The sequence below is a fragment of the Tachypleus tridentatus genome, chromosome 7, assembly GCF_004210375.1.
Source record: "Tachypleus tridentatus isolate NWPU-2018 chromosome 7, ASM421037v1, whole genome shotgun sequence".
Classification (NCBI taxonomy): domain Eukaryota; kingdom Metazoa; phylum Arthropoda; class Merostomata; order Xiphosura; family Limulidae; genus Tachypleus; species Tachypleus tridentatus.
In genome coordinates, this window is record NC_134831.1 from 156,893,381 (window position 1) to 156,917,867 (window position 24,487).

Consider the following 24,487-nt stretch of genomic DNA (forward strand, 5'->3'; position numbering starts at 1 on the left):
AGGAAGTGGGACACAGAGACAGGGGTTAAGAGTGTTGAGATGTGTTGTTAGGAAGAAGAAGGATGCATTTAAATATGCAAGTTCCATTCTGAACTCCAATGAGTGTCACAAAATGAAGCCATGCACTAATCATATAAACAAGTAAGGAAAATACACAAGTTAATAGTGTTTCTTCCCAAGAGAAAAAAGATGGTATGAATAACTATTCTGGAGAGAAGTAAAGAGAGGTACTGTAGTCTGATTCCCAAAGAATGGCTAGCAAATCCAACTGTTGACTGTCAAGAAAGGGATTCACAAAATGATGGTATGCTAAAACATTTGCCTTCATCATGTGTGGGGGCATGGCATGCAAACCCCATGTTAGGTATCATAATATATCTCGAATAAGTCTCTGATTTATTATGCATTATGATATCATATAACCTGAAATTTTAATTTAAAAGTTAATTGTATGTTGATATGTATCAAATTTATATTTGCCAACAAGATTGATACACACAATTTTCTTTCTAAACACAAATATTTTAATATGCACATAATAATAGAATTTATAGTAATGGAAATTATAAGTAATGGTTTATATACAAATGTTTTGCAAACTTATAAACAATACTAAGTCTTCTATTTCTTATGGAACTGAATTTTTCAATGACAGTTCATGATGTGCAAATTAATTCTGAGTTGATAAACTTGCCAAATCACTGAAGGTAAATGGCTTGTAATGTTCTAAATCATTTTGTTCCTGGTCCAATATCTGTAGTTTCCCGATTAACAAGCATTTAACACAGTTGTAGCTTCTATAATTTATAGTATACTAACTGTAGAAAAACAACAATATTACAAAAACTGTCTTTTGGTACATCAACTTATAAACTTTAGGTGAAGCTTTCGAAAGTTCAGTTGGCAAGAATATTTTGCTTAAACACATAGTACATTGTTGATTCTTACGCTCATGAATCTTTTACAATTTAGAAAGAACATGGGACTTTCACAATACACATTTCACAGTGTAAGTTACATGCATTTCTAAATATATATTTAACTAATACAAACATCCATATTAAAATAAATATATATTAGCAAACTTGTTACACACCAGATGTAACTGACTGGCAAAATGTTCAACATGGACCCCAATGTCAGGAGAAGAATGGAAGAGAAAATATTCAGCATTAGGTGCTTCCATTAAAACGGTAAGGGTTGGATCATGTAATAGGGGAGACAAAGACAAAATAGGACAAACCTGCAAATCCACATCCAGGAAGGTAAAAGAAGGTCAAAGTGCAGCTAGGTTTGAGAATGAGGCTGCATTGGAAAGGAAGAGGGAAGGAAAAGGCTGTCAATATTCTCTTCATCCTCTTCCAAGCTCCTCTGAGAAGAGGAGAATTGATTGATGTTCAGCAGGTTCCATAGCCTGCAGGAAGGAAACCAATTCCCAACAGACTAGGACCACAATTTCCTCAGCCAAAAACATCAAACCTGAAGCACTGTAATACTCTGTTCACCTGCAATTTCAGAAGCAGCAATAATCATGATGTGAAACTGAGAATAAATAGTATTACATGCGAGTGTTAAGTGCACATCATGAAGAGAAATGAATGTGAATCCTTTATTAAACAATAATAAATCAACATCAAAAAGAAAAAAAAGGTGATGAAAGTTAAATTCACAATGGCATGAATCACAAAGTAAATCAAACAGCAAGCAAGATGTCTGATCACTTTCATGCCAAATCAAGAAGTGAAGATCGGTTCTACTGCATAGGGAAGTCAGTTGAATTTGGAGGGTGTGTTGTGCTCCCATTGATTTATGGTTGTTGCATTTGTATTTGTGCAGCTGAGCCACATGGTAAACATGTGGAGGTAAGTGGAAAAATCAAGGACAGTGACAAGCAAAGAGCAAAAAATTCACACTGTAGCAAACAGTTCAAACTTAGAAATGCTATTTTGTGAAGAGAAAAAAGTTATTATATCAGTATAAAACACTGTATAAAATGTTATACACATAACTATAATATAAGGTAATGCTCACTGACACATCTCTGTATTATGAACTATTTTTTGCAATTACAGTGGTTCTTCATTTGTTTGTGATTAAATACCAGATAGTTTTTATTTAGTATATAATAATATACACTGACATTGACATATATCAAAAATGTATCTCTGAAAGTAAAGAATAGTGTATGACAATGTCACAACATTGATCACAATGTAGGAGCTTGTGTGACAAACTGCAGGTCACAGGTCTCAAAATGTGTAGAGATTTTATAATGGAACTCAAAAAAAGAAAACTTAAAAACACCATAAATGCTATATCCAGTTATGGAAAATGCAATATGTATGTTTACACTTAACCACACTGGTAAAAATGCAATATATCAGGCCATCCTTTAAGTAATGTCCAATTTTAGGTTAAAAAAAAAGGATTTTAATGCTTTTAATGTTATTTAATCAATAATGTATGTTCCATTATTATTAAGTACTTCCTGTTAATGGTTTACAAGCTTCTAAATGCCACTTCTATAAAATTCTTAGAGTTTGGAGGAAAAGAATGTAGAGAGGGTAGTTTTGAGGTCTTCATGTGTTCCAAGCTTTTTTCCATCAAAACAGTTCTGCAAACTTCGGAATAGATGATAATCAGATGGATCAAGGTCTGGAGAATAAGGAGTATATGGAAGATTTCCCAGTCTAGCTCTTCAATCTTTGCAGATGTGATCCTTGCTTTATGGGGCTGGTGTAACACAACACTTTTATGACTGATCAAAGCAGGTCTCTTTTCTTTCAGTGTAACATTCAAGTGCTCTAACTGTTGACAAGAGAAGTCTGATGTAATTGTTACATTGAGTGGCAACAACTCATAATGGATCACACCAACAATATCTCACCAAAAAATATATCGCAAGACTTTCCTAGGGTGGAGGTCCATTTTGGGCTGTGCTTTAGCCAGTTTACCTGCACTGAGCCATCCTGCCACATTTAACATTTTTATAAGATATCCATTTTTCATATCTAGTCACTAACCTGTCCAAAAAAGTGAGTTACGTTCACTAGAATGCAGAGAAATGCAAATGTCCACTCTTGTTCTAAGGATGGCTTCTGCCAAACCATAGGAGATCCATTTTTCAAGTTTTAACACCTTTCAAGTTGTTGCAGATGACTATGAACTGTTGAATGGGTTGAATTAAGCTTCTGTGCTAGTTCTTCATCTGTTACACAGTCTTCACCAAGTGCAGCCAGCACAGAAAGTCATCATTAAACTCAACAGGACGACCTGAACATAGCACATTACTTAAGCTGTAGTCATCTGATCTGAACTGCTGAAACCACTTTCAACATTTTCTTTCATTGAGAGACTCGGCATCATAAACACCTTGAATGTTTAGTGTAGTTTCTGCTGCACAATTGCTTTTTTTAAACTCATTAAGCAATATATGTCTAATATGCTCCTCAGACACATCCATATTCATAAGGGTTTATATTATTGATGATCTACAAAAGTGGAGTTAGGTTAGTTTCTTTTATTTGTCTGAATATTTTTATACATGTCCTACTACATATTTTAGTCATTAAAGCCTTCAACAAAGACAGAAATGATGATGCATTAAATTTGTAATGTCTGTATTAAATTTCAGACATTACTTGTGGGATGACCTGATATAATCTTAAGTACAGGATAGTTATATATTTGATATGGTCCTTTACTGCAAATGTGCTACATCCAAATGTTAATGTTTGTTTTTAAGCCTAAAGCTACAGAATGGGCTATTTTCACTGTGCCCAACAAGCAGTGAAAACCAATTTTTAAAGTCAGGAGTCCAAATTTACTGATGACTATTTGTAGATGATAACATTGTTAAAACAGTTTCTAATATAACATCTACAACTTACCAACTTATCTTATTTCTTTGATAACATGTAACACAAGTTATTTATGAAAAGTCCAAGGAAAGTAAATTAATGTAACAGAAAAGTGTATAAAAATAGTATTAATGCTAAATGGATCTCATATCTAATGACTACTACTCATTTTGTCATAACATTTTGGTTTCACTGAGTGTGCAATATTTAATGATATAGCCTTCTTCATACTTTGATAACAACTAAACAGCCTCTGTATTTGAATTAAAAACTTTAAAAAAATTTAATTTGTCTTTGTTCTGAAATGTTAGATTACCAGGTTTAACTCTTAAATGGCAACCATCATCAACTGATGCTGCCACCAACAACATTCCCCAATATGTTATGTTTTTAAAACATGTTTACCAACCTGTAATGGAGTTAGGGAAGTATCTTGTCCATGGTGACCATTTGCTGACAGAGGTTGAGAATATGGATTTCCTTGTGACATTCCTTCTGGACTGAAATATTTAGGATATGTCTTGATTAGTTAAAATTTATTACTGACTTAATAACAAATATCTGTAAATAAAATATGGAATAAATTATTGTATTTATATGACTATAAACTGATAGTGGCATACATTGGATTTTGTGTAATTCTGAACCAAATTCTAATAACACTGGATTTTGAATGGCTTTGATTCATAATGTGACCCATAAATCATTCTGTCTGCTTTAATAAAAAAAACTGTCCTTAAGACATTTGCTATATCAGTCAACAATTTTTGTTTCTGCATCAGGATGCTTTTGAAAATAGGTACAAGAAGAATGAAAAAAAAAATTATTTATTTGAGGTATTATGATATGTTTTGAAATGATACCTTGCAATTTTCAGTATTTTTTAAATATGTAACCATTAAATAGTGATTGAAGACATTGGATAATTCCTATTCACTTTAGTATATATTATTGTATCTTTAGCTTCATTAGCAAAAGCATTATGCATAATTATATATGACTATCAATTAATTTTGATTAATAGCTTTTGGGTTAATAAATTTAAGGATAACAAAGGGCTTGTTGTAATTTTATGAAAATAAAAACTAACTCTTATGATTTAAATATTTATTAAGATTTTCTTCAACCTCCCTTAAATTTACTGAATCCATCACACCTGAAGGTAACCCATCTCAAAGGACAAGAAACATGTTCAAAAGAAAAAAACAAACAAACAAAAAACTGTCTTAGCTAAAGATAACTCCTATACTGCCAAATATTGTATTTTTGTTCCATAGTTTTATTATTCTCACCATTATATATGAAAAAAACAACAAAAAAACGTGTTGCAGCAATGCATCAACACTTTTAGTTACATTAACAATCTTACGCACTTCAATCGGATGATTTGCAACCATTTTTTCTCCAAAAGAAAACAATTTCAGAGATGTTAAACTGTCCTTCTATTACAAACTTTTCATTCCAGCATTATCCTAGTAGCCCTCTTTTCAACCCTTTCAGACAATTCACTATCCTTGACAGAACACAATACTCCAAATACAGCTTAAACAATAGTCTATACAATAACATTATAACATCTTTAGATTTGTATTCAATTTATAGGTATATACAACCTAAAATCCTCTTTGCCCTGCCACGAGTAACAAAATATTACCTGAATGTCTTAAGAAACTGCTCAAGTAAAACATCAAAATCCTTTCCTTTCATAACACTTTTAAAGTTCTTTCCATCCAAAATTATACTTCTACTTGTTATCTCCCACATGCATTATTTTGCATTGATTATAATTAAAAATAAACGTGCCATTCATATACCAAATTCACCAAATAATCCAAATACATTTATAAAGATACATCATTTTCACAGTCATCAATATCCAATAACTGAATATCATCAAATTTAAATACGTTACTAATAATCCTTTCATCTGCATCATTGATAAAACATAAATGTGCAAAAATGCTAAGTCTTGGGCCCTAAAGTACCTTACCCCACTTGTGATATCAAATCAATTTAAGTAAACTATCTAACAACTTTCTGCTTTTTCTCACTGACTCAGTTTTCTATCCCTCAAACCTACAAAGATAATTATTCAAAAGCATTTTAAGTAGCACCTTGTCAGCTGCTTTCTGAAAATATAGACATGCCCAATCAACACCTGTATCATTTTCAGAGAATGTCAAGTGATTAGTAAAGCAACATTTTCCCCTTAGTAAATGCATTATGACTATCTAATAAAATTTTAAACATTTTTAAATGATTTTCAAAGTATTTCTTATCAGATTTTCAAAAACTTTTCTTACTACTGATGTAAGACTAACAGGCCTATAATCATTGGGGCAGTTTATTTCAACTTTTTTGAAAATACGAGTAAAGTTAGCCAACTTCCAAACTTCTGGCACCTGTTCTCTTTTCAAATGCGCACAAATAACAGCGAAAAGAGGCTCACATACCCAACCCTTACCTCCCATGAAACCCTTTGGGAAAATATTATCTGGCCCAAAGTTTTATTATTCCTTAACCTTCCTAATTTTTCTTTAAGAAGCTTAGAATTAATGTGATAATCTCGTTCAATCATGTTTCTACCTATTAATTATTCTGAACGAAGAATATTGCTTAAATCTTGGTTAATAGTTATTGAAGAAAAGTAGAGTTTAATAACACAATAATCTCATAACCATCATGCACCATCTCTTAAAGGTCCTACTTCCATCTTAACATTATGTTTAGTCTTAATGTAACAAAATGTTTAACATTATTTTTTATGTGTTTAGGCAGCCTTTTCTCATATACCTTTTTTACTTTCCTAATTTCCTATCTGAACAAATCTCCTGATCTACAAGTAAAGAAACACTTTTTTAAAAAAAGAGTAAATGTAAGGATGGCTAATATCAATCCTTCAAACACAATGCAAACAAGAAAGTAGGAAAAACAAGAAAATAGGGACAGGTTGTCTTAAAGAATAGTTTAAAACTTTTCAAATTATTTTTCACTTGAGAAAAAACAGTAAAAGTATATTAAGTTCACAAAATTTTGTTAGAGAATTAATGAAGTTAAGCCTTCTGATTTATTTACATTATATTTTAATTATAGTAGGGTGAAAGAACATAAGTTTAGTGTTTTGCAAAGAGAGAACAGGCTTCAGTGAAGATTTTATTTTCCTAACCAGGTGACTGACTTGTGGAATGAGTTACCATTAACTGTAGTAAATGCCTGCACTATTCAGGAATTTAAATGTGGATTCAATGAATTCTTATAAATAATTTTGAAAGTTGGTTTAAAATTTTCACTTTTCCCAAGAGTGGGTGTGCAATATTCTTTGTTGTTGTAAAGTTATGATATCACATAGCATCAATAAAATTCATAAATTTTATAAAAGACATAGCTTATTTTGCTTTGAAATACCAAAAAGAGTTATGCAGATTGAGTAAACCATCATCCAAAATTAACATGCAGCTATTATATCAAGGTGGAAAAACATAATGGAACACATGATGAGTTTATTCCAAAGTTACAACAATCTATGAAAAAAAAAACAATAATATAAAAATAATGTATTATTATGGCAATAAAACCTCTGCAAATTACTTTATCTCTGTTTGTGTAATTGTAATTTAACACAAAGTTCAGCATAAAAACAAAACAAAGGCTAGTACAATATGTTCAAGATCTAACTGAATGGCTAAGTTTTCAAAGCCCAATAAAACTGTAGAAGTAACATTTCAACAAAGCGTGCCAATGTCTTTCAGTGTAAACACACACACACACACACACATATATATATATATTAGGGTGCGTGAAAAAACAAAAAGTTGTGACACTCAGTCGCTCGCTTATAATTTGATTCCATTCAATGAAAAAATATGCTAGCGTAACAATCAATCAAATACATTAATATTTAGGGGTTGCGCAATGCGCACAAAATAACAACGTGCTTCCGGAACCAAACGAAAAGTTGGCATTAGTGAAAGGCTAGCTTCGGCTTTAGACAGAACCCAGATCAGTGACCGAAAAGCCGCGCAAATTTTGCTTCCTTTTGCAGCTCATATTGGACATAATATCGAGGATCTTGCCATTAGCCCAAGTTCCATAAGGAAGAAACGAATTACTAACCGTACTCTTCTAGCAGCTGAATTGAAGGAAAGTTTTTCTCCAAACGTTCCTTTGACATTACATTGGGATGGTAAGCTGATGCCTGACTTGGTTGGCAGAGAGAAGATCGAACGTTTGGCAATTTTAGTTTCAGGTGAAGGTGTAGAGAAGATTCTTTCAGTGCCCAAGATTGATAGTGGGGATGCAAATTCAGTAGCTTCTGAGATCGGATCAGTTTTAGTAGAATGGAATGTAAAAGACAGAATTAAATTGCTTTGCTTTGACACCACGGCGACCAATACAGGATCCAAATCTGGCGTCTGTCTGAGGATTGAAATGTTACTTGAACGTGAGCACTTGCACCTTGCCTATAGACATCACATTTTGGAGATTCTTCTGAGCGCTGTATTCTTTACTCTCGTGATAGAGACATAAAAAAGTCCAGATATTACTTTGTTTTTAAACTTCAGAGATTGTTGGCCTAAAATTAATAAAACTAAGTACATAACAGCAGTAGAAGCAATGCCACTCCGAATACAGCCTTGGAAGGATGATATTATTCAATTTTGTCAGAATCTCCTTCAATCTCATCAACCACCGTACGATTATAAAGAGCTCTTAGAATTAGCTGACATTTTTCTTGGATCTCTTCCACACGGACGTTCTTCATTTTTTTTCCGTACTTCTGGTGCTGTACATCGTGCACGATGGATGGCTCGAGCAATATATTCTCTAAAAATTTGGTTGTTCCAAGAGGAGTTTGGTAGACTGCAACCACGGCCTGCTTCATCTCGTGTTTCATTTGACGCACATTTCTGCAGCAAACTTGGCGATTTGTGTGTCTTTATAACTAAACATTACTTGCTCTCATGGTTTACAGCTAAGGATGCTTCCGTGGCAGCTCGAAGGGACCTTACACTACTCAAGGAACTTGCATTGCATGAAAATCATATGATTAAGGAAGTTGGTACAAAGGCAATGAATCGGCATTTATGGTATTTATCTGAGGTTGCAGTTGGGCTTGCGCTCTTTGATGACGGTGTAACGAATAGCGACAAACTCAAAATGGTCTCAAATATGAATACCGTGAAAGGATCTCCTAGGCCAACTCCACGTTTAACAGTTGATGCTGCAAGCAATGCTGTTTCCAGAAAACTTCCAGATTTTTTTACCTCGGCAACGAAGAAAAATTTCTACCATCTGGATATTAGTAGCGCATTTTTATCATTACCACCGAAAGAGTGGAGCGCCTCCGAAGAGTACAAACAAGGAAAGGACAGAGTAAAGAAACTTTTTGTGACAAATGACGCAGCTGAAAGAGGAGTAGCTTTAATTCAACGGTTTACGGCAAAGGGCCGCACCAAGAACGAAGATCAATTTCAGTGTATGATGGCAGAAGAACATCGGCGAACATAATGCGAAGGGGGCAGGCAAGATAAAACTTTAATGAAATAAATTTTTCTTTCAAGTTTTTATGTTTTTGCTAATTGTATAATCAATAAATATTAAATAATTTCTTTAAATAATTTAATTACCATTAACAATGTAATGTAGAGTAAATTTAAGGAAAATAGTGAACTTTGCGAGGGATGCGCGACCCCTAAATACTTCGCGATTGAAATGAAACTTTGTCTATGTTCTTTTCTCATGCAGTGGCACAACTGAGCAAAAAAATTGGGACATTTTAATTTTTGTCCTTTATCCGCTGACGCACCCTATATATATATATATATATTTAACAATGTAACTTCAGTATTTAGAAATAATTTTCACAAATAAATGCATTATTTCACATTATGCAGAAACAATGTATTTCAATTATAAACAAATGATGTTAAATATTGTCAGAAGAAGAGAAGGAAAACCTATTATTTCAAATGCATTTGTCATACATTACTTAGCATTAGCTCATAATTGAATTCAGTGTTAAAACTGATATTTATAAGTTACACTACACTTGAGAAACAAATCAACAAAAACACAATGACAACTGTTCTTTATCAATTTCTGTTCTTGTTCAACTAAGATATTTCTAAATATCTATGGAATGTTATTTCTATAAAACTCCACTGTATTTGGTATTTAAGTTATTTTAGTTATTGTATACGTACTTCATATAACGTTTCAAACTGATCCAATGATGAGAAAGTGGTAATATTCACAAGCACAGTTCCACTTTACAGAAAAATATAACTGTTTTATAACATAAAACGAAAATACACATACAGTGGTACCTCGGTTCTCGAACTTAATCCGTTCCAGAAGGATGTTCAAAATACGATTTGTTCGAAAACCGAATCAATTTTTCCCATAAAAAATACTATAAATTGAATTAATCCGTTAGAGATCTACAAAAATTATGCATTATGAAGCATTTTAAAATTGTTAGCAATATAAAAATATTGCTTATTTATACCTGTATAATAATACTTACATGCATAAAGTCAACCACAAAAACTTTCAACACAATAAAAAAACAATAAATGAAAATTTAACTGCACTTTACCGATGCTGAGGAGAGCTGATGGCGTAAGTGAAAAGTGGTGAGAAATGTGGAGAGTAGGAGGGTTATTATTGTTTGGAAGGGGAGTCACCTTCCATAAAAACGTCAGGTAACTCTCCTTCTGGGGTTCTTTCTCTTTTCTTTCTCTTTCCACCGCTACAACCTGCTTGAAACTCACTGGACTTATTTTTCACTAAAAACTTGTCTAATGAGGTTTGTTTCTGCCTGCATTTTAAAATGTTTCTGAAGTAATACATGGCATTGCCATTGAAAAGGTTTATGCTGCGGTTTGCTACAGCTTTGTCGGGGTGAAATTTTTCCACAAAACTTTGTAACTTTCCCCATTTTCCACACATTTCCTTGATTAGTGAACTAGGAACATCCTCCCTTCCATCCTCCTCATCTGAAGACACTTCCTCAGTTGCCTTCTGTTGCTGCTCCTTCTGAAGGTCTTGGAGTTCTTCTGTGGTGAGCTCAGTGTTGTGGTCTTCCACCAACTCCTCCACATCACCACCACTCACATTCAAGCCCATACACTTGCCTAGTGAGACAATGTTCTCGACAACAGGCTCAGCCTCAAAGCCTTCAAAGTCTCTATCTGCTACTAAGTCTGGCCACAGTTTCTTCCAGGCTGAGTTCATAGTCCTCAAAGACACTTCCCTCCAGGCTTAGTCTATGATCCTCAAGCAATTATTTTTCTTAAAAACCCTCGGGTTCTCAGAATGGTACACAAGCAAAGGCTTAAGTTTTAAGTCCCCACTTGCATTACTACATAACAATAGAGTTAGCCTGTCCTCCATTGGCTTGTGTCCTAGCAGTGACTTCTCCTCTTTGGTGATGTAGGTCCTCTTTGGCATTTTTTCCAAAAAAGACCTGTCTCATCACAGTTGAACACTTGTTGGGGAATAAACCCCCAGCTTCTACATAGTCCTTAAATTCCTTAACAAATTTATCAGCAGCGTCTTTGTTAGAAATGGCACCCTCCCCATGTCTCACCACACTATGTATGCCACTTCTCTTCCTAAATTTTTCAAACCACCCCTACAAGCCTTAAAGGCATCACTTATATCAGCACTCGTTCCAGGGGTGTTTTTCAGGAGGTTAGCATGCAACTGCTTTGCTTTCTTACAAATGATGGTCTCAGAAATGCTGTCACCAGCTAACTGTTTCTCGTTTACCCAAATCAACAACAGTTTTTCTACGTCTTCCATTGTTTGTGATCTTTGTTTCGTAAACACTTTCACTCCTTTTGCAACATCAGTTCTTTGATGACCTCTTTATTTTTCAGTATGGTGCAGACTGTAGACTTCTCCATATCAAACTGTAAAGCAAGGTCAGACACGCGAACACCACTCTCATACTTCGCTATGAGATCTTTTTTTCACTCTATTGTGGCTATAAAAACTTTTATTTTTAGGTTCCTGCTTTCATTATCCTTCTTTGACCCGATGGTGGCTTATTTAATCAGAATATTTAGAAAAACAAAACAACAATAAAAAAGAAAAACGAGAACGTTCACAGCAGATTTTAACAGGGGTGTGGACTGAGCGACAGATGCGGGTAAAATGTTTTGTGTAAGCTTGGCGTGGGCCGAAAATGGTCGAAGGGTCGCTCGGGTCATCAGTAGGGTTATTTCAGGGATTTGGGCCACGACAGCTTGGTTCGGGAACAACCGAGACATTTTTTTCTCAAACAATATGTTCGAAAACCGAATTGTTCGAGAAGGGAGTCGTTCGAGAACCGAGGTACCACTGAATTTTGCATCAGAAGTTAACTCTTTCACTGTTACTACCTTCTGGTTGTACTGTATTTCTAAAGATTTTATATATTTATTATTATTATGATTTCAGTTCCCCTTCCCCCTACCTCTACAAAAAAAAAAAAAACACAAAAAACTTGCTCAGTCCACATCTAAAACTAAAACTAAAAGCAACATTTCACACAGTTTTGCTCAAAATTTCTAACAGACGGCACATACTTATAGTTTATGGGGAATGAAAAACTAATATTTTTGTTGTATTACAAGGAAAAAATTACATTAAGAAATATATTTCGTGATCAGATACCAACACTTAGTATTTCATTCGCTGAGTCAAAATACAGTCACGCGTGACAGTTTATGTCCATTATATTATTACAGTATTAAAAACAAAACAAAATCTATCTCCTACTAATTAGCACAAAATGGCAATATTTAATAATGTGATGTGCACAAGTCCACCGTACCAGCCCATAATTATATTTATTATGTTCAAGAATTAATCTAAAGTAAAAGTGGGCATAGAAATATTTTTGTTACAATTTAAATATCCCATATTACATTAATTGAATTTACAAATATTCACGCTATTTTCAAGAGTAAATACCACGTAATATTGTTATAACGAACAAGTTAAGAAGACGAAAGATTAACTTTTTTTTTTTTTTAATTTCGAGGGCTATCTGCGCTAGCCGTCCCTAATTTAACATTGAAAGATTAGAGGGAAGGCCGTTAGTTATCACCACCTACCACCAACTCTTGGGCTACTCTTTTACCAACGCATTGTGGGACTGCTTATTAATTTATATCGCTCCAGGGCTAGAAGGGAGGGCATGTTCGGGAGGGAGGGAACGAATATACGAGCCCGCAACCCTCACTTTGCAAGTCAAGCGCCCTAACTTCCAGGCCATTTCGCGCCTTAAACACTAGATATGTTAAAAAATTTAATCTTTGAGTTCAGGATCAATTAAGGTGCAAATGCATATACATAAATATATATATTTATTAACACCACAATTTTCACTTAAAAATTACATTTACCTGAATTGTTTGCCACACCGAATTACAAACCATGACCAATAAACTCGCCCAAAAATTCGTCACTGTGGAGTTTGTAATCTGGACAGAAATGACTGAAAATTGAAAACTACGTTTATATAAATGTTTATTTCTTGTTAAAGCACAAAGCTACACAATAGATTTCCATTGTTTGCCCATTGGGCGTATCTTAACCTGATTTGTAGCGTTATGAGCTCTCACACATGCTGTTGAGCATCAGGATTATGGGGGAAACTTTTAAAATAACGTCTTTTCTTCCAGACCTAAAACGTGTTTCGAAAACTACTTACTATGTTAAGGTTGTTATATGTTGTAGAAATATAATCTATACAACGGTAATAGGAAATTCCTGTAACACGAACTAATTTGGTTTTGTTGTTTGTTTTTTGTAAAAATTACATTATAAAGTAAAATTGTAAATGTACAACAACTATCTCACAATGTACTTTGTGACAAGTATATAAAAGACGAAAATATGCTGAAACAAAACTTCGTCAGCAACATTATGATGTTATTTTACCACATTGAAACAATTTTATCATATTTATTTAATATGTTAAACATATTTCTCAAAATTAAATTCTAAAAACAGGCGATTTCTGGACTTCTTTGTTTTATTTTGAATTTCGCGCAAAGCTACACGAGAGTATTCTGCGCTAGCTATCCCTAATTTAGCAATGTAAGGACAAGAGGGAAGGCAGCAAGTCATCATCACCCACCGCCAACTCTTGGAATACTCTTTTAGCAACGAATAGTGGAATTGACAGTCACGTTATAACGCACCCACGGCTGAAAGAGCAAGCATGTTTAGTGTGACGGGGATGCGAACCTGCGACCCTAGGACTACGAGTCGAGTGCCTTAACCACTTGGCCATGCTGAGCCGGTGGGCTTTTTCGCTCAACGTTCTTGTTGGGACTGCCTAACGTTGCTTGTTAGTAATGGCGCTCGAATTGCAATCTGCTGCTCGTGAGATTGAAGCCCAGCCTCGAATATGCTCACCCTCAATACCTTTGGGTGTTATAATATGACGCTCATTTCCGTTATTCGTTATTTAAGAACAATCTAAGAGGTGGTGATGTATACCGTTTTTTTTTTAAAAAAAAAAAAAAACAATTGTCGCGACTTTGAAATCATTCAAAGACTGATAATTTAATTTTTGAACTACTGATACATACAGTTTGGCGTCAAATTAATAAATAAGATTATGAAAGTAAATTCCCCCAGATATTTTTTGTTACTTACGTAAATAACACAGAGGAATGTCTGCGGACTCGCACCGCCAGAAACCGGGTTTCGGTACCCGTGGTGGGCGCAGACAGGCCATTGTGTAGCTTTGTGCTTAATTTCAAAATAATCAATCAGTACTTATGTAAATAAATAATAATGTTTTATTATTTTTTGGCTAAGTTGTGGTTTGTAAATAATTTAAATAACACTAATAACAGTGTGTTTGTGTGTTTGCTTTTAGCAAAGCCACAAAGGCTATCTGCTCAGCCCACCGAGGGGAATCGAACCCCTGATTTTAGCGTTGTGACACTAATAACAATTATATTTCTCTTCTTAATCTAGTTCACACCATAACGGTCATTGTTTTCGAAATTGATTATGTAGATAGCGCTTAAGACACTAAGTTTATCCATTATCCATGGTCATAATACTTTGCAGTGTATCTCAGGGTCGCAGAAAGGGCGTAAACCTGTGTGCTGATATGAAATGAGAGTGAAAAAAACCAACTAAAACAAACAAACATATAAATGCATAATATGCGTGTGGTCAATTTTTCTTTGCATACTTGAAGGGCGCTTGTAATGTACGAAAGACCTAGTTGACATTGGATAGGGTAGGTATAGTGTGGGTAGCGTGAAATTACATATTATTCCGTGTTGTCGTATTTAAGTTCTTACAATTACGTTTCAAATTTATAAAAGTTCGTTAAGTCTAAAGACTGGCCTACTTTCAAGAAGTAATTCTATAATTTAAACTTTTAAAATTTAAGATTAATTCTGTATAGCACATTTCAATCTACACTCTTTAAGTGAAAAAAAAAGAGTATAATTAAGTCAATACGTATCTCAGAACGGTTAGTATGGGTATTACCACTTTTAGTGATAAGGAGAGAACAATGTTTCGACATTTCCGTTTCAAAGTAGCTTGTAATAAAATTGATGGCATGATTATTATATAACATTTACAATTTGTATGATAATGACGAAGAAAAAGCAATAGTTGACATATCAAACATTCTAACGCTATATTAAATTTAAAATTCCATGTGATTTTGCATCTTCTAACGCTTACTTTGAGCTTTCTGCCATTGAATCATGAACATTTTCTATTTTGCTTGTTATCAAGTTCTTGTGGTGGAAGAGAGCATTTGAGCAGATGAGAGAAAATTGTATTTCGTTGTAATAATTTATAATAAAGAACTTGATTTATACAATATGTTAAAATTAGAATACCTACCCGCACTAGTGTTTTCATAATAACAATTGCTTTTCAAATTGATTTATACAAATTATCATTACATAACAACGCATAAAGCGAACAAAAGATATGCCCAAAAATGCAAATCGCTGTAATGTGATGGTACACAAACACAGATATTTTAAAGTTTAGAAAATGCTGAGTTGGTTGTTGTTTAGCCCAAAGCTATACAATGTATTATTTGTGCTCTGCCCCCCACGGGTGACAAACCCAGATATTTGGCCACAGGAGAGGGGTTAAGTTTTGAAAAACGAAATAGCGTAAAATTCAATGGTTTAGGGCTTGCAAATTATATTAAACGTCCTGAAATTGAAATAAACAATCTTTGGTTACTTTAAATAACCTTTCAGTTTATCACAGCGTCGCGGATTTCGATCTAGTGAAGCTAGGGTCCAATGACTGCCTTGGGGCACTAAAGGCTCTTGTGTTATGGATTAAATTTTATAAAATTTTCTGCTTTTTCTGAGAGTAGTTTTCCTAATTTGGACGCATTTTAACTGAAACAGATTGAAAGTAGTGGTACTTCCCCACTTTCTACGAAAATGTTTTTGAATTAAATAAACGCTTTATTACCTGTAATATGTAACAGATATACTGTTGTAAATTTACTTTAGTGCTTACGCTTGTTTTTGTATAGTTTTCGTTTTTGCATATGACGTATATTCTGGATGTGTATTGCGCAAGTCACGCTTGTTATCGAAATTTATTGAAGATTCTTGAGAACAAGAATCAACTAGGTGCACTAGGTGTGTGTATATAATATTAGTGGTTGACAGTATTGTTGCCAAGTGAACTTTGGTGAACGTTCTAGAGTCTCGCATGATTCGTATAAAAAGCAGCTAGCGAGAAACAGGAGAAGGGTATTATTATTAATGGATAGCTACAGTTAGTATGCTATAGGCCTCGGAAGTAATAATTATTATTAACGGCTATTAATAAGAAAACTACAGAATTTGACGAGGAAAATATATAGATGTCGAACATTACGAACCGTTCAACTTCAGTGAATTGTTTTGGACGTTATTATTTCTACGAGAAAATTAAATATCTCTGCCAAGGAAAGTCAGCTTGTAAGGGGTGAAGCCAAACAAGAATCAAGCTAAGCTAGCTTAAGCGAAATGTGTGACAATATCCACTCAGAATTGATTTGCTCATCGTGGACCTGGATAGTCGATAAAATATTCAGTTCTAGACCGGATATAAGAATCAGTATTGTTTGTAAGTTTGTAAAACTGTTGTATATAAACTATAGTTTGTAATAACTATTAGTACTAACCGTTATTAAAACGTTATTAACCGTTATTTGTATTTGTTTGTTTGTATATGAAAATTTATTTGAGTTAAAACAGAAAATTGTGTGTATCAATCGCATTGGCAAATATTATAAATTTGATACATATTAACATTTAATTAACTTCTAAATTAAAATTAAAATTTTCGGTTATTTGAAATAGTAATACGTAACATACCCATTATAATAAATCGTAGACTCGTCCCAAATAAAGTATAATACGTAAAACATATTATAGCTCTTTGTATATCTAAATAATCAATAATTCAGGAAACTTGATTGCAGCGCTTGACAACCATAATATTGAGACAATACTGAACAGTTTTAATGATATACATGAAAAATGCAGTCACTGAGATGTTTAATGCACTGTCTCACATTATTAGACTTTTTTATTTTGTTTAACAAAATTCTTTTTAAATATAGTGCTTTTGAGATAACATAAAGTAATTATTTTAATTATCTCTTTTCGATAAAATAACGTAGTTAGGATGTTGAAATAACTTTATCTGGGAGAATTTTTTTAAACGTATTGGGCAAAATAACAAAAAACAATTTTCAGAATAAGACTTTTATTAACTTTAATAGCATGTTCTGCTTGGTATATTTATCCACAAGGACTTGCACGACAGAATTAATTGATTAGAATATTGCAAGATCTGAGTGACGATACTTCATCATACGAAATCATGCCATGAAAATTACTGGCATTACTCTCTACGGAGAGTTTGGTGAAGCTGCTATCTGTCTTCTACAATAATTCTGTTATAATTAATAAAGTCTTACAGTTCAATGCACATTTGAAAAAATTATTCCCTATCGGTTTAAATAAAGGAGGTTTTGACTGAAGACTGAAGACCAAATGCTGTACTGTACTGTGGATCACTAGTATGTATACAGTTTTACAACACTAAACATTATGGTTCGATTCCTCAGAGCGTAGATATATCACTGTGTAGCTTTGCACTAAAAACAAATAACCAAACAGACCTAATACTTTAATCCCTGTTTGATATACAATGTTGTTTAGTGTAAGTGTTAGTATTTAGTTTATTTTGTGCCTTAAAACATTTAATGAATTTTTAATTTTTAGGACAGGAGTGTTGAAGGTGGATTGTTTTAAAAGTATTAGTTGTGACAAATTTCGTTATATAACCCTGTACGAGACATACCTTATGTTCGCAATTACAATGTTGTTTGACTTTATTAATATACTCTTCAAAAAAAGAAACGCAAAAGGCAAAATATGAGACAAATTGTTAACAAGTTTATTCCGGGTAGTTCTGTATGACATGTGTGAAACTTTGCACATTCACTGCTGAACATCTAAAGTCTGCATAGGCGAAGTCCACGCTCACTAGGTGAAGTTTAACGTCACTCAACGTCAATAACGAGTATGCCCCCCGTGAGCAAAAATAACTGCTTGGCATCTTCTGCCCATGGAAGCGATGAGATGACGAATCACATCCTGTGAATTGGCTGTCCACTCAGCCTGCAAAGCTGCTACAAGCTGAGGTACAGTCTGCGGTTGAGGTTGTCGCCGTCGCAGACGTCGGTCCAACTCCTCCCAAAGATGTTTGATGGGGTTTAAATCTGGTGATCTGGAGGGTCAGGGAAGAACGTTGATGTTGCGGTGTCTCAAAAAGACTGGTGAGTCGGGCTGTGTGAGGAGGGCATTGTCATGTTGTAAAACGTCGTTGACGTTCACCATGATGGGTTGCACATGGGGCCTAAGAATCTCGTCGACGGTTGCGTACGGTCTGATCGGAAATCCTACGCAGCCCTGGTATGGTTGAGGCAGTAGACGTCGCAGTTGTGGTCCCATCCCGAAGGTGACGTAACCGGATGTTGCGATCTTGTGCGGGCGTGGTCACACGAGGTCTGCCAGATCGTGGACGGTCACGAGTTGTTGGTGACGATTCCATAGCTTTGTGATGGTGCTTGGGTGAACATTCACAGCTCTGGCAACATCTGATCGAGATTCGCCTGCTTCCAAGCGACCAATGGCGTTGTTGCGTTGTGCTTCAGTCAGTCGTGGCGTAATTGTATTGCGTGTCGGTGGCTTAACACTGAGCTAAGGAAACCGAGAACCCGTCACTTTTATAGGGATTTTGCACATGTTGCACTTGCAGAACATGCAGATCTCTTAAACAAATTTATTGGACACGCATGCGTTTTGGCGAAAAATCCGATGTTTTACTCCGTTTTCAAAGTGCACAACTTTTATTGTCATTTTGGTCTAACAATCAGCGCCTTAACACGTGTAACATCACATACTCTGAGCTTGTAACGTTATTACATATATTTCTCTTTAAAATAACAAAAATATCCCTTTTGCGTTTCTTGTTTTGAAGAGTATATAACTGATATTACTTTACTGGAATCTTCAGGATTTTTTGGTTACCTTAATTTTGTATTGTTACATCATAGTGTCGCTCACGTAGTTTGTCGAAAGTTGGAGTCGCCAGTGTAAAATAGTATAGGTATAGGCGACCAAGAAAGTGCAAAACAAGTAAAATTAAAGTAAAAGTGCAGTTTAGTTAGCGAAAGGAAACGTGAAGTTAGCCAGTTACTTTATAGTGAGATTCACAGTTTAATTGATGTAAGGAGAATAATTTGTCTTGTCAAGGGGTGTTATAAAGTATTTGAACGTATTTGTGTGAACTTTGAGAAAAATGAGACAATTATTTAAAATTCAGGATATGATTGTAGTAATCTATGGGGTAACGTAAGTGAATTACTTACTGATAAGAGTATAGAAAAAATAATTCGCGTTGACAAGAAAAGAGAATAATTCATAGTTTAGATACAATTGTGGTATCCTATAGTGTAAACAATTTTTGTACTCATGTTCGTTTCGAACATCTTATTTTAAAACAAGTGGGTTGTTCGAATTTATCTCCAACAAGTCACAGATCTATTCAGAAAGAATCATAATTGCTGAGAAATATGCTTCCATCAAGAACTGATTTGGGGGATTGAATATTTATGCAATCATCAAATTTCAAGTTTAAACCTTCTGTTCAGGTTTTGCTCACATTAAACCTTCTTCACATATAACAGTGTTAAGTTTAATTATTTTCAATAAAAACAAGTTCATTCAAAATTGTTTACATTATTTGCATTTCGTCAAAAGTTGACATTATTGATAGGGGTGAATGCTTTTATAAGGTACTGTAAGTAAAAACTAGAAAGCCCCAAAACAATAATGACTACGTTACAAAAATGTACCTTTCCTTCATTTGAGCCTTTTGTCGTAAAGGGAGCATGTTTTATATAGCTATCAAAATTTGTGATGTGCAATGGCAGCAATATCTCATCAGCATTGCACCAGCACTGTCATTTAGTTGTGAATACTTAATTATTGGTTTGCAGTAAGCGTATGGTGGATGTTTACACAGTGTTTGTAAGAAAAGACTGCCACATTTTAATGTAATAATCTTGAAAATATATTAAGTCTAGCGTGTTTCAAACTATAAAAACACATTTAAAACGTTACTTACAGGTTTGAATCGGCCATTCTGGAGTCAGATTCGGAATTCTTTCGGTAAACAGGACTTTCACTGAAGAGAGGTCGCCAACTGTACGATTTTTCCTTATCTTTAGTTGACCCGTAACTCAACAGATTTCCACTTTTGTACTTCTCAAGTTCTTGACGTTTATACTTCAATGAGAAATACCAGTCTTGAAAGATAAGGCTGAGATTTACAATCAGCAACTCCTGCCTTGTCTTTGTGAGGCAACGTTTCAACCTTGTTTATAAAATCGAAGCGTCACCCCCACATAGAACAAGCAAAACAGAAGTAGTCTATTGTAAAATTCTACTTTACAATGTCTAATCTTCTTAAAACATTAATGACGTAAGGTATTGAATATGACTTTTTTATTACATGGAAAACTAGTAGTTCGAGATATTGGCTTTCTTAGCTCGAATAGTTTCTTTAAACCACAAAGCTAAGCAATGGGTCATCCGTGATCTTCCGCTGCGGGAAATTGAACTCCGGATTTTAGCGTTGCGAGTTCATAATTTTATCAGTGGCTCACCGGAACACGCAACTTGTACTGACTTATAAGGCTGAATAGTTACGGAATCAGCAAATTTCACTTTATAGGTTTTCTTTGGAGGTTTTGGTCACATTAAACCTCCTTCACACGTAACAGTGTCAACATCCATTATGATTACAAGGTGACGACTGGGATTTACAATGGATTTTACAAATGCCTCCTTTATTCTTTATAAATATACGGGTGTGTTCTACATATATAATAGCACATTATAGGTTCACTTGTATCTGACTGCCCTTAATTATCACTAATATGTACTCTAGAAGCTAATTAACCTGCCTCATTTTAGAAAGTGTACATATCAACAAGACAGGTAGGAGACTAGGAGTATGAACTACATAAGAAACATTAAGGTAGGGCTTGTAGTCCTATCTCTTTTCTCTTCTTTGTTTGAAATTAAGCGCATAGTTATACAGTGGGCTGTCTGTACTCTGCTGACCACGGGTATCGAGGCCTGGTACCTAGCGTTGTAAGGCCACTGAGCCACGAGGGTCTGTAGATCTATTTAAAATCATTTTATTTAAGATATTTTATTATTTCATTTCTTTTGTAAGAGCGGAGGTTGAGAGTGTCATGTAACATACAGTATAAATATTTGGGTAGTTTCGTTTCTACTTTAGGAATTAATAGAACTTTTAAGGGTAACCGCCTTCTCACAACTGGCTGCAGACGGTGAAAGGCAGTAGGAATTGTGACGTTGTGAGTGTAAGTACTTAAGTCCATACCATTAGATGGTTTTCCATGAGTACTGGCTAGTTGAACGTCAACGTTTGGATTTTATCTGGTATATAGAGTATTCTCAACGTAATTAGGAGCGATTACCATAAATGATATCCATTATGGCATTAAGGTGACGAATGGGATTTACAATAGATTCAGCAAAACCATTTTTAATGCTTATTTGATATTAAATTAATTATTGTTTTACAGCGCTGATTTTAGTAGCCTGTTAACAATTAATGTAAATAATAGTACTGAAGCTATTTATTTCAGTATATATACACACACATACATATATATATATATATATACTGTTACGAGGTTAAAATAGAGCAACAATTAAAAACTAACTTCTTTCTCTATCTCATGTTTCTGAATTTTGTTAAAATAACTTCAAAACAGCTAAAACGCTAGAAACTATCAATCATTCCCTCCATCCATTTGTAATTATCATTATCCAGTTTATCTGTGAAGCTTATCTTCAGAAATTGTGAGCCTTTTTGTATAATTTTTTCCTAACTTTGCTTTATAAACCATCCTCTTCATGAGTATGTGTTTTCTTATAGCAAAGCCACATTAGGCTATTTGCTGAGACCACCTCTTCATGAAATCTATTGTAACAATCTTTTTGTTTTGTAATCTTTAGTGTTTGAGACTAGTTGTTTCAAGTCTTACTACATTAGTGTTTGTTCTCATTGATGCTTTTAATTTGTCTAACTATATAAATATACGTAAGATAAAAGGGGTGCTTTAAGCATTAGTAAAAAGTAAAGCAATGTCTGTTAGCACATTTCTGTGTTCCTACTGGAATGTAAACATTACGAGAGATATCTTTTGTAACATTAAAGCAATCATTACAATTTTTATTATGTATAAAGGTGAATACAATCACTGATTATTATTTAACAAATTGAAAAATCAATTTATACAAATATCACATTTCTAAAACAATTGTACACTGCGCATATTTGTCGTCAATTTCCACTTGGCTAGCAGCAGATTACTGTCGACCGATGAAGATGCATCAATCAGAGTAACTATTTTCATTACGTATTTATATACAAGTATTATATGTACGTTTCAGTTTATACCATTTATAACTGTATTAAGTTCATAGCTGTGTATGTAATATTTGGCCTACAATGAGTTCACACAATACACAAACTAACCCCCCTTACATTATTCTATAGAAGATCTTTGGAACTGAAAAACTGAGATAAATACATAGCGACTTTCTGGTGATTACTTCGTAGAACAGTTGTAAATGTTCACTGTATTCTGATGCATGAATACCTGCAGACTATACAAATATGTTTATCCTAACTGCGTTTTCAATTCATTTACAGAAAACTGAGTGAGAATCGTGAAAATATGCAATAAAAATAAAACACGTTTAGTTTTATTTCTTTTGTCTTGTTTTCTAACAGTACTGTGGATTTAAACGTCGATTAGTGTTATTACGGTGTCAACTGCCTTTCGTACAAAGCGGCCTGTTGACGTTACGTAACATAAAATTGCCAAACGTTTTTAATAAAAAATTCATGGCATAAATGAAAACTTCCAATAGCAATCCACTGATATTGATGTCGGTATGTTCTACTATGTGGCATTCGATAGTGTTTCAAACCTATCAAACTGATATCAGTAGTGAAAACGGGTCTTTAATGTTCTTCCAGATGTAGTGATATTGCAGAAGTTTGATTGTTTTAATGTGTGGTAACTTGCCGTAACAACCTTCACCTCGTATTTTGTTTTTCTTCTGTTCTTGCTTTGTGAAGCAAATGATGAAAAGTATATACTTCTGAAACCTATGAAATTAATGTTGACAACTTGATGTATAAAAAAACGTCTTCAAAACTGTTCGAAACTTCGTTAATATCTATACATATTATTCTGATATGATATGTATATATTAAAAATGTCAGAAAAATAATTATGTTCAAGAAGTCTCAATATAAAGCGATAAAAACCACATAATCTTAGTCCTTTCGAAAGCGTTCGGATTATAGAGATTTTTACGGTTTATACATATATATACGTACATTCAGAGTGCGAAATTATGTATTGACTATGATGTATCCACTCAATAACTTAAAATGCATTTTTAACTAGTAAACTTTTTTTCGAAACTAAAAGTCTTTCATGTTAACGAAAAACCCCAAGCAGCGCCCTCATACAGCGGCAGAAACGTACTTTTAACTTATTATATTTTTGTAATGTGAACGCCAAAAAAGAACTCATGCAGAATTGGGAAATATTTATTAATTCGTAATTGAAGAGGATCTTATAGCCAGGTGGTCAGGGCCCTTAACTCGCAATCCGAGGGTCGCGGGTTTGCATATACGTTATACCAAACATATTTGTTATAATGTAATAGTCATTCCCACTATTCGTTGGTAAAAGAATAGCCTAAGAGTTGGTGGTAGGTGGTAACGACAAATTGCCTTTCCTCCAGTCTTATCCTGATAGATTAGGGACGGCTAGCGCGGATAACCCTCGTATAACTCTGTGTGAAATTAAAATATAAATAAACTGTAACGGGTTTTCTGATGTATATTGATGTTTGTTTCGTTAAATGTACATATAGTTAAAAATGCGTATGACATACTGTCAAATGTCAATTGCAAAATTCTGAACTATTCACTAAATTTAT

At 34.0% G+C, this 24,487-nt stretch overlaps 1 protein-coding gene across 15 annotated transcripts in view; it reads right to left on the reverse strand.

Annotated features, from left to right (window-relative positions):
- The window catches only part of LOC143256986 (catenin delta-2-like), a 142,189-nt gene that overhangs the window by 56,561 nt on the left and 61,141 nt on the right, over positions 1 to 24,487 (reverse strand). For 12 of the 15 annotated variants that reach the window (XM_076514996.1, XM_076514998.1, XM_076515001.1 and 9 more), the window contains 2 exons: positions 20,553 to 20,713; positions 4,270 to 4,360 (listed from right to left, as the gene is read on the reverse strand). In XM_076514996.1, coding sequence (XP_076371111.1) covers positions 4,270 to 4,360; positions 20,553 to 20,713 — 252 coding nt within the window. Of the gene's footprint in view, positions 1 to 4,269; positions 4,361 to 13,255; positions 13,328 to 20,552; positions 20,734 to 24,487 lie in introns of those variants that run through there. The other 3 variants (XM_076515005.1, XM_076515007.1, XM_076515006.1) reach the window with 3 other exon arrangements.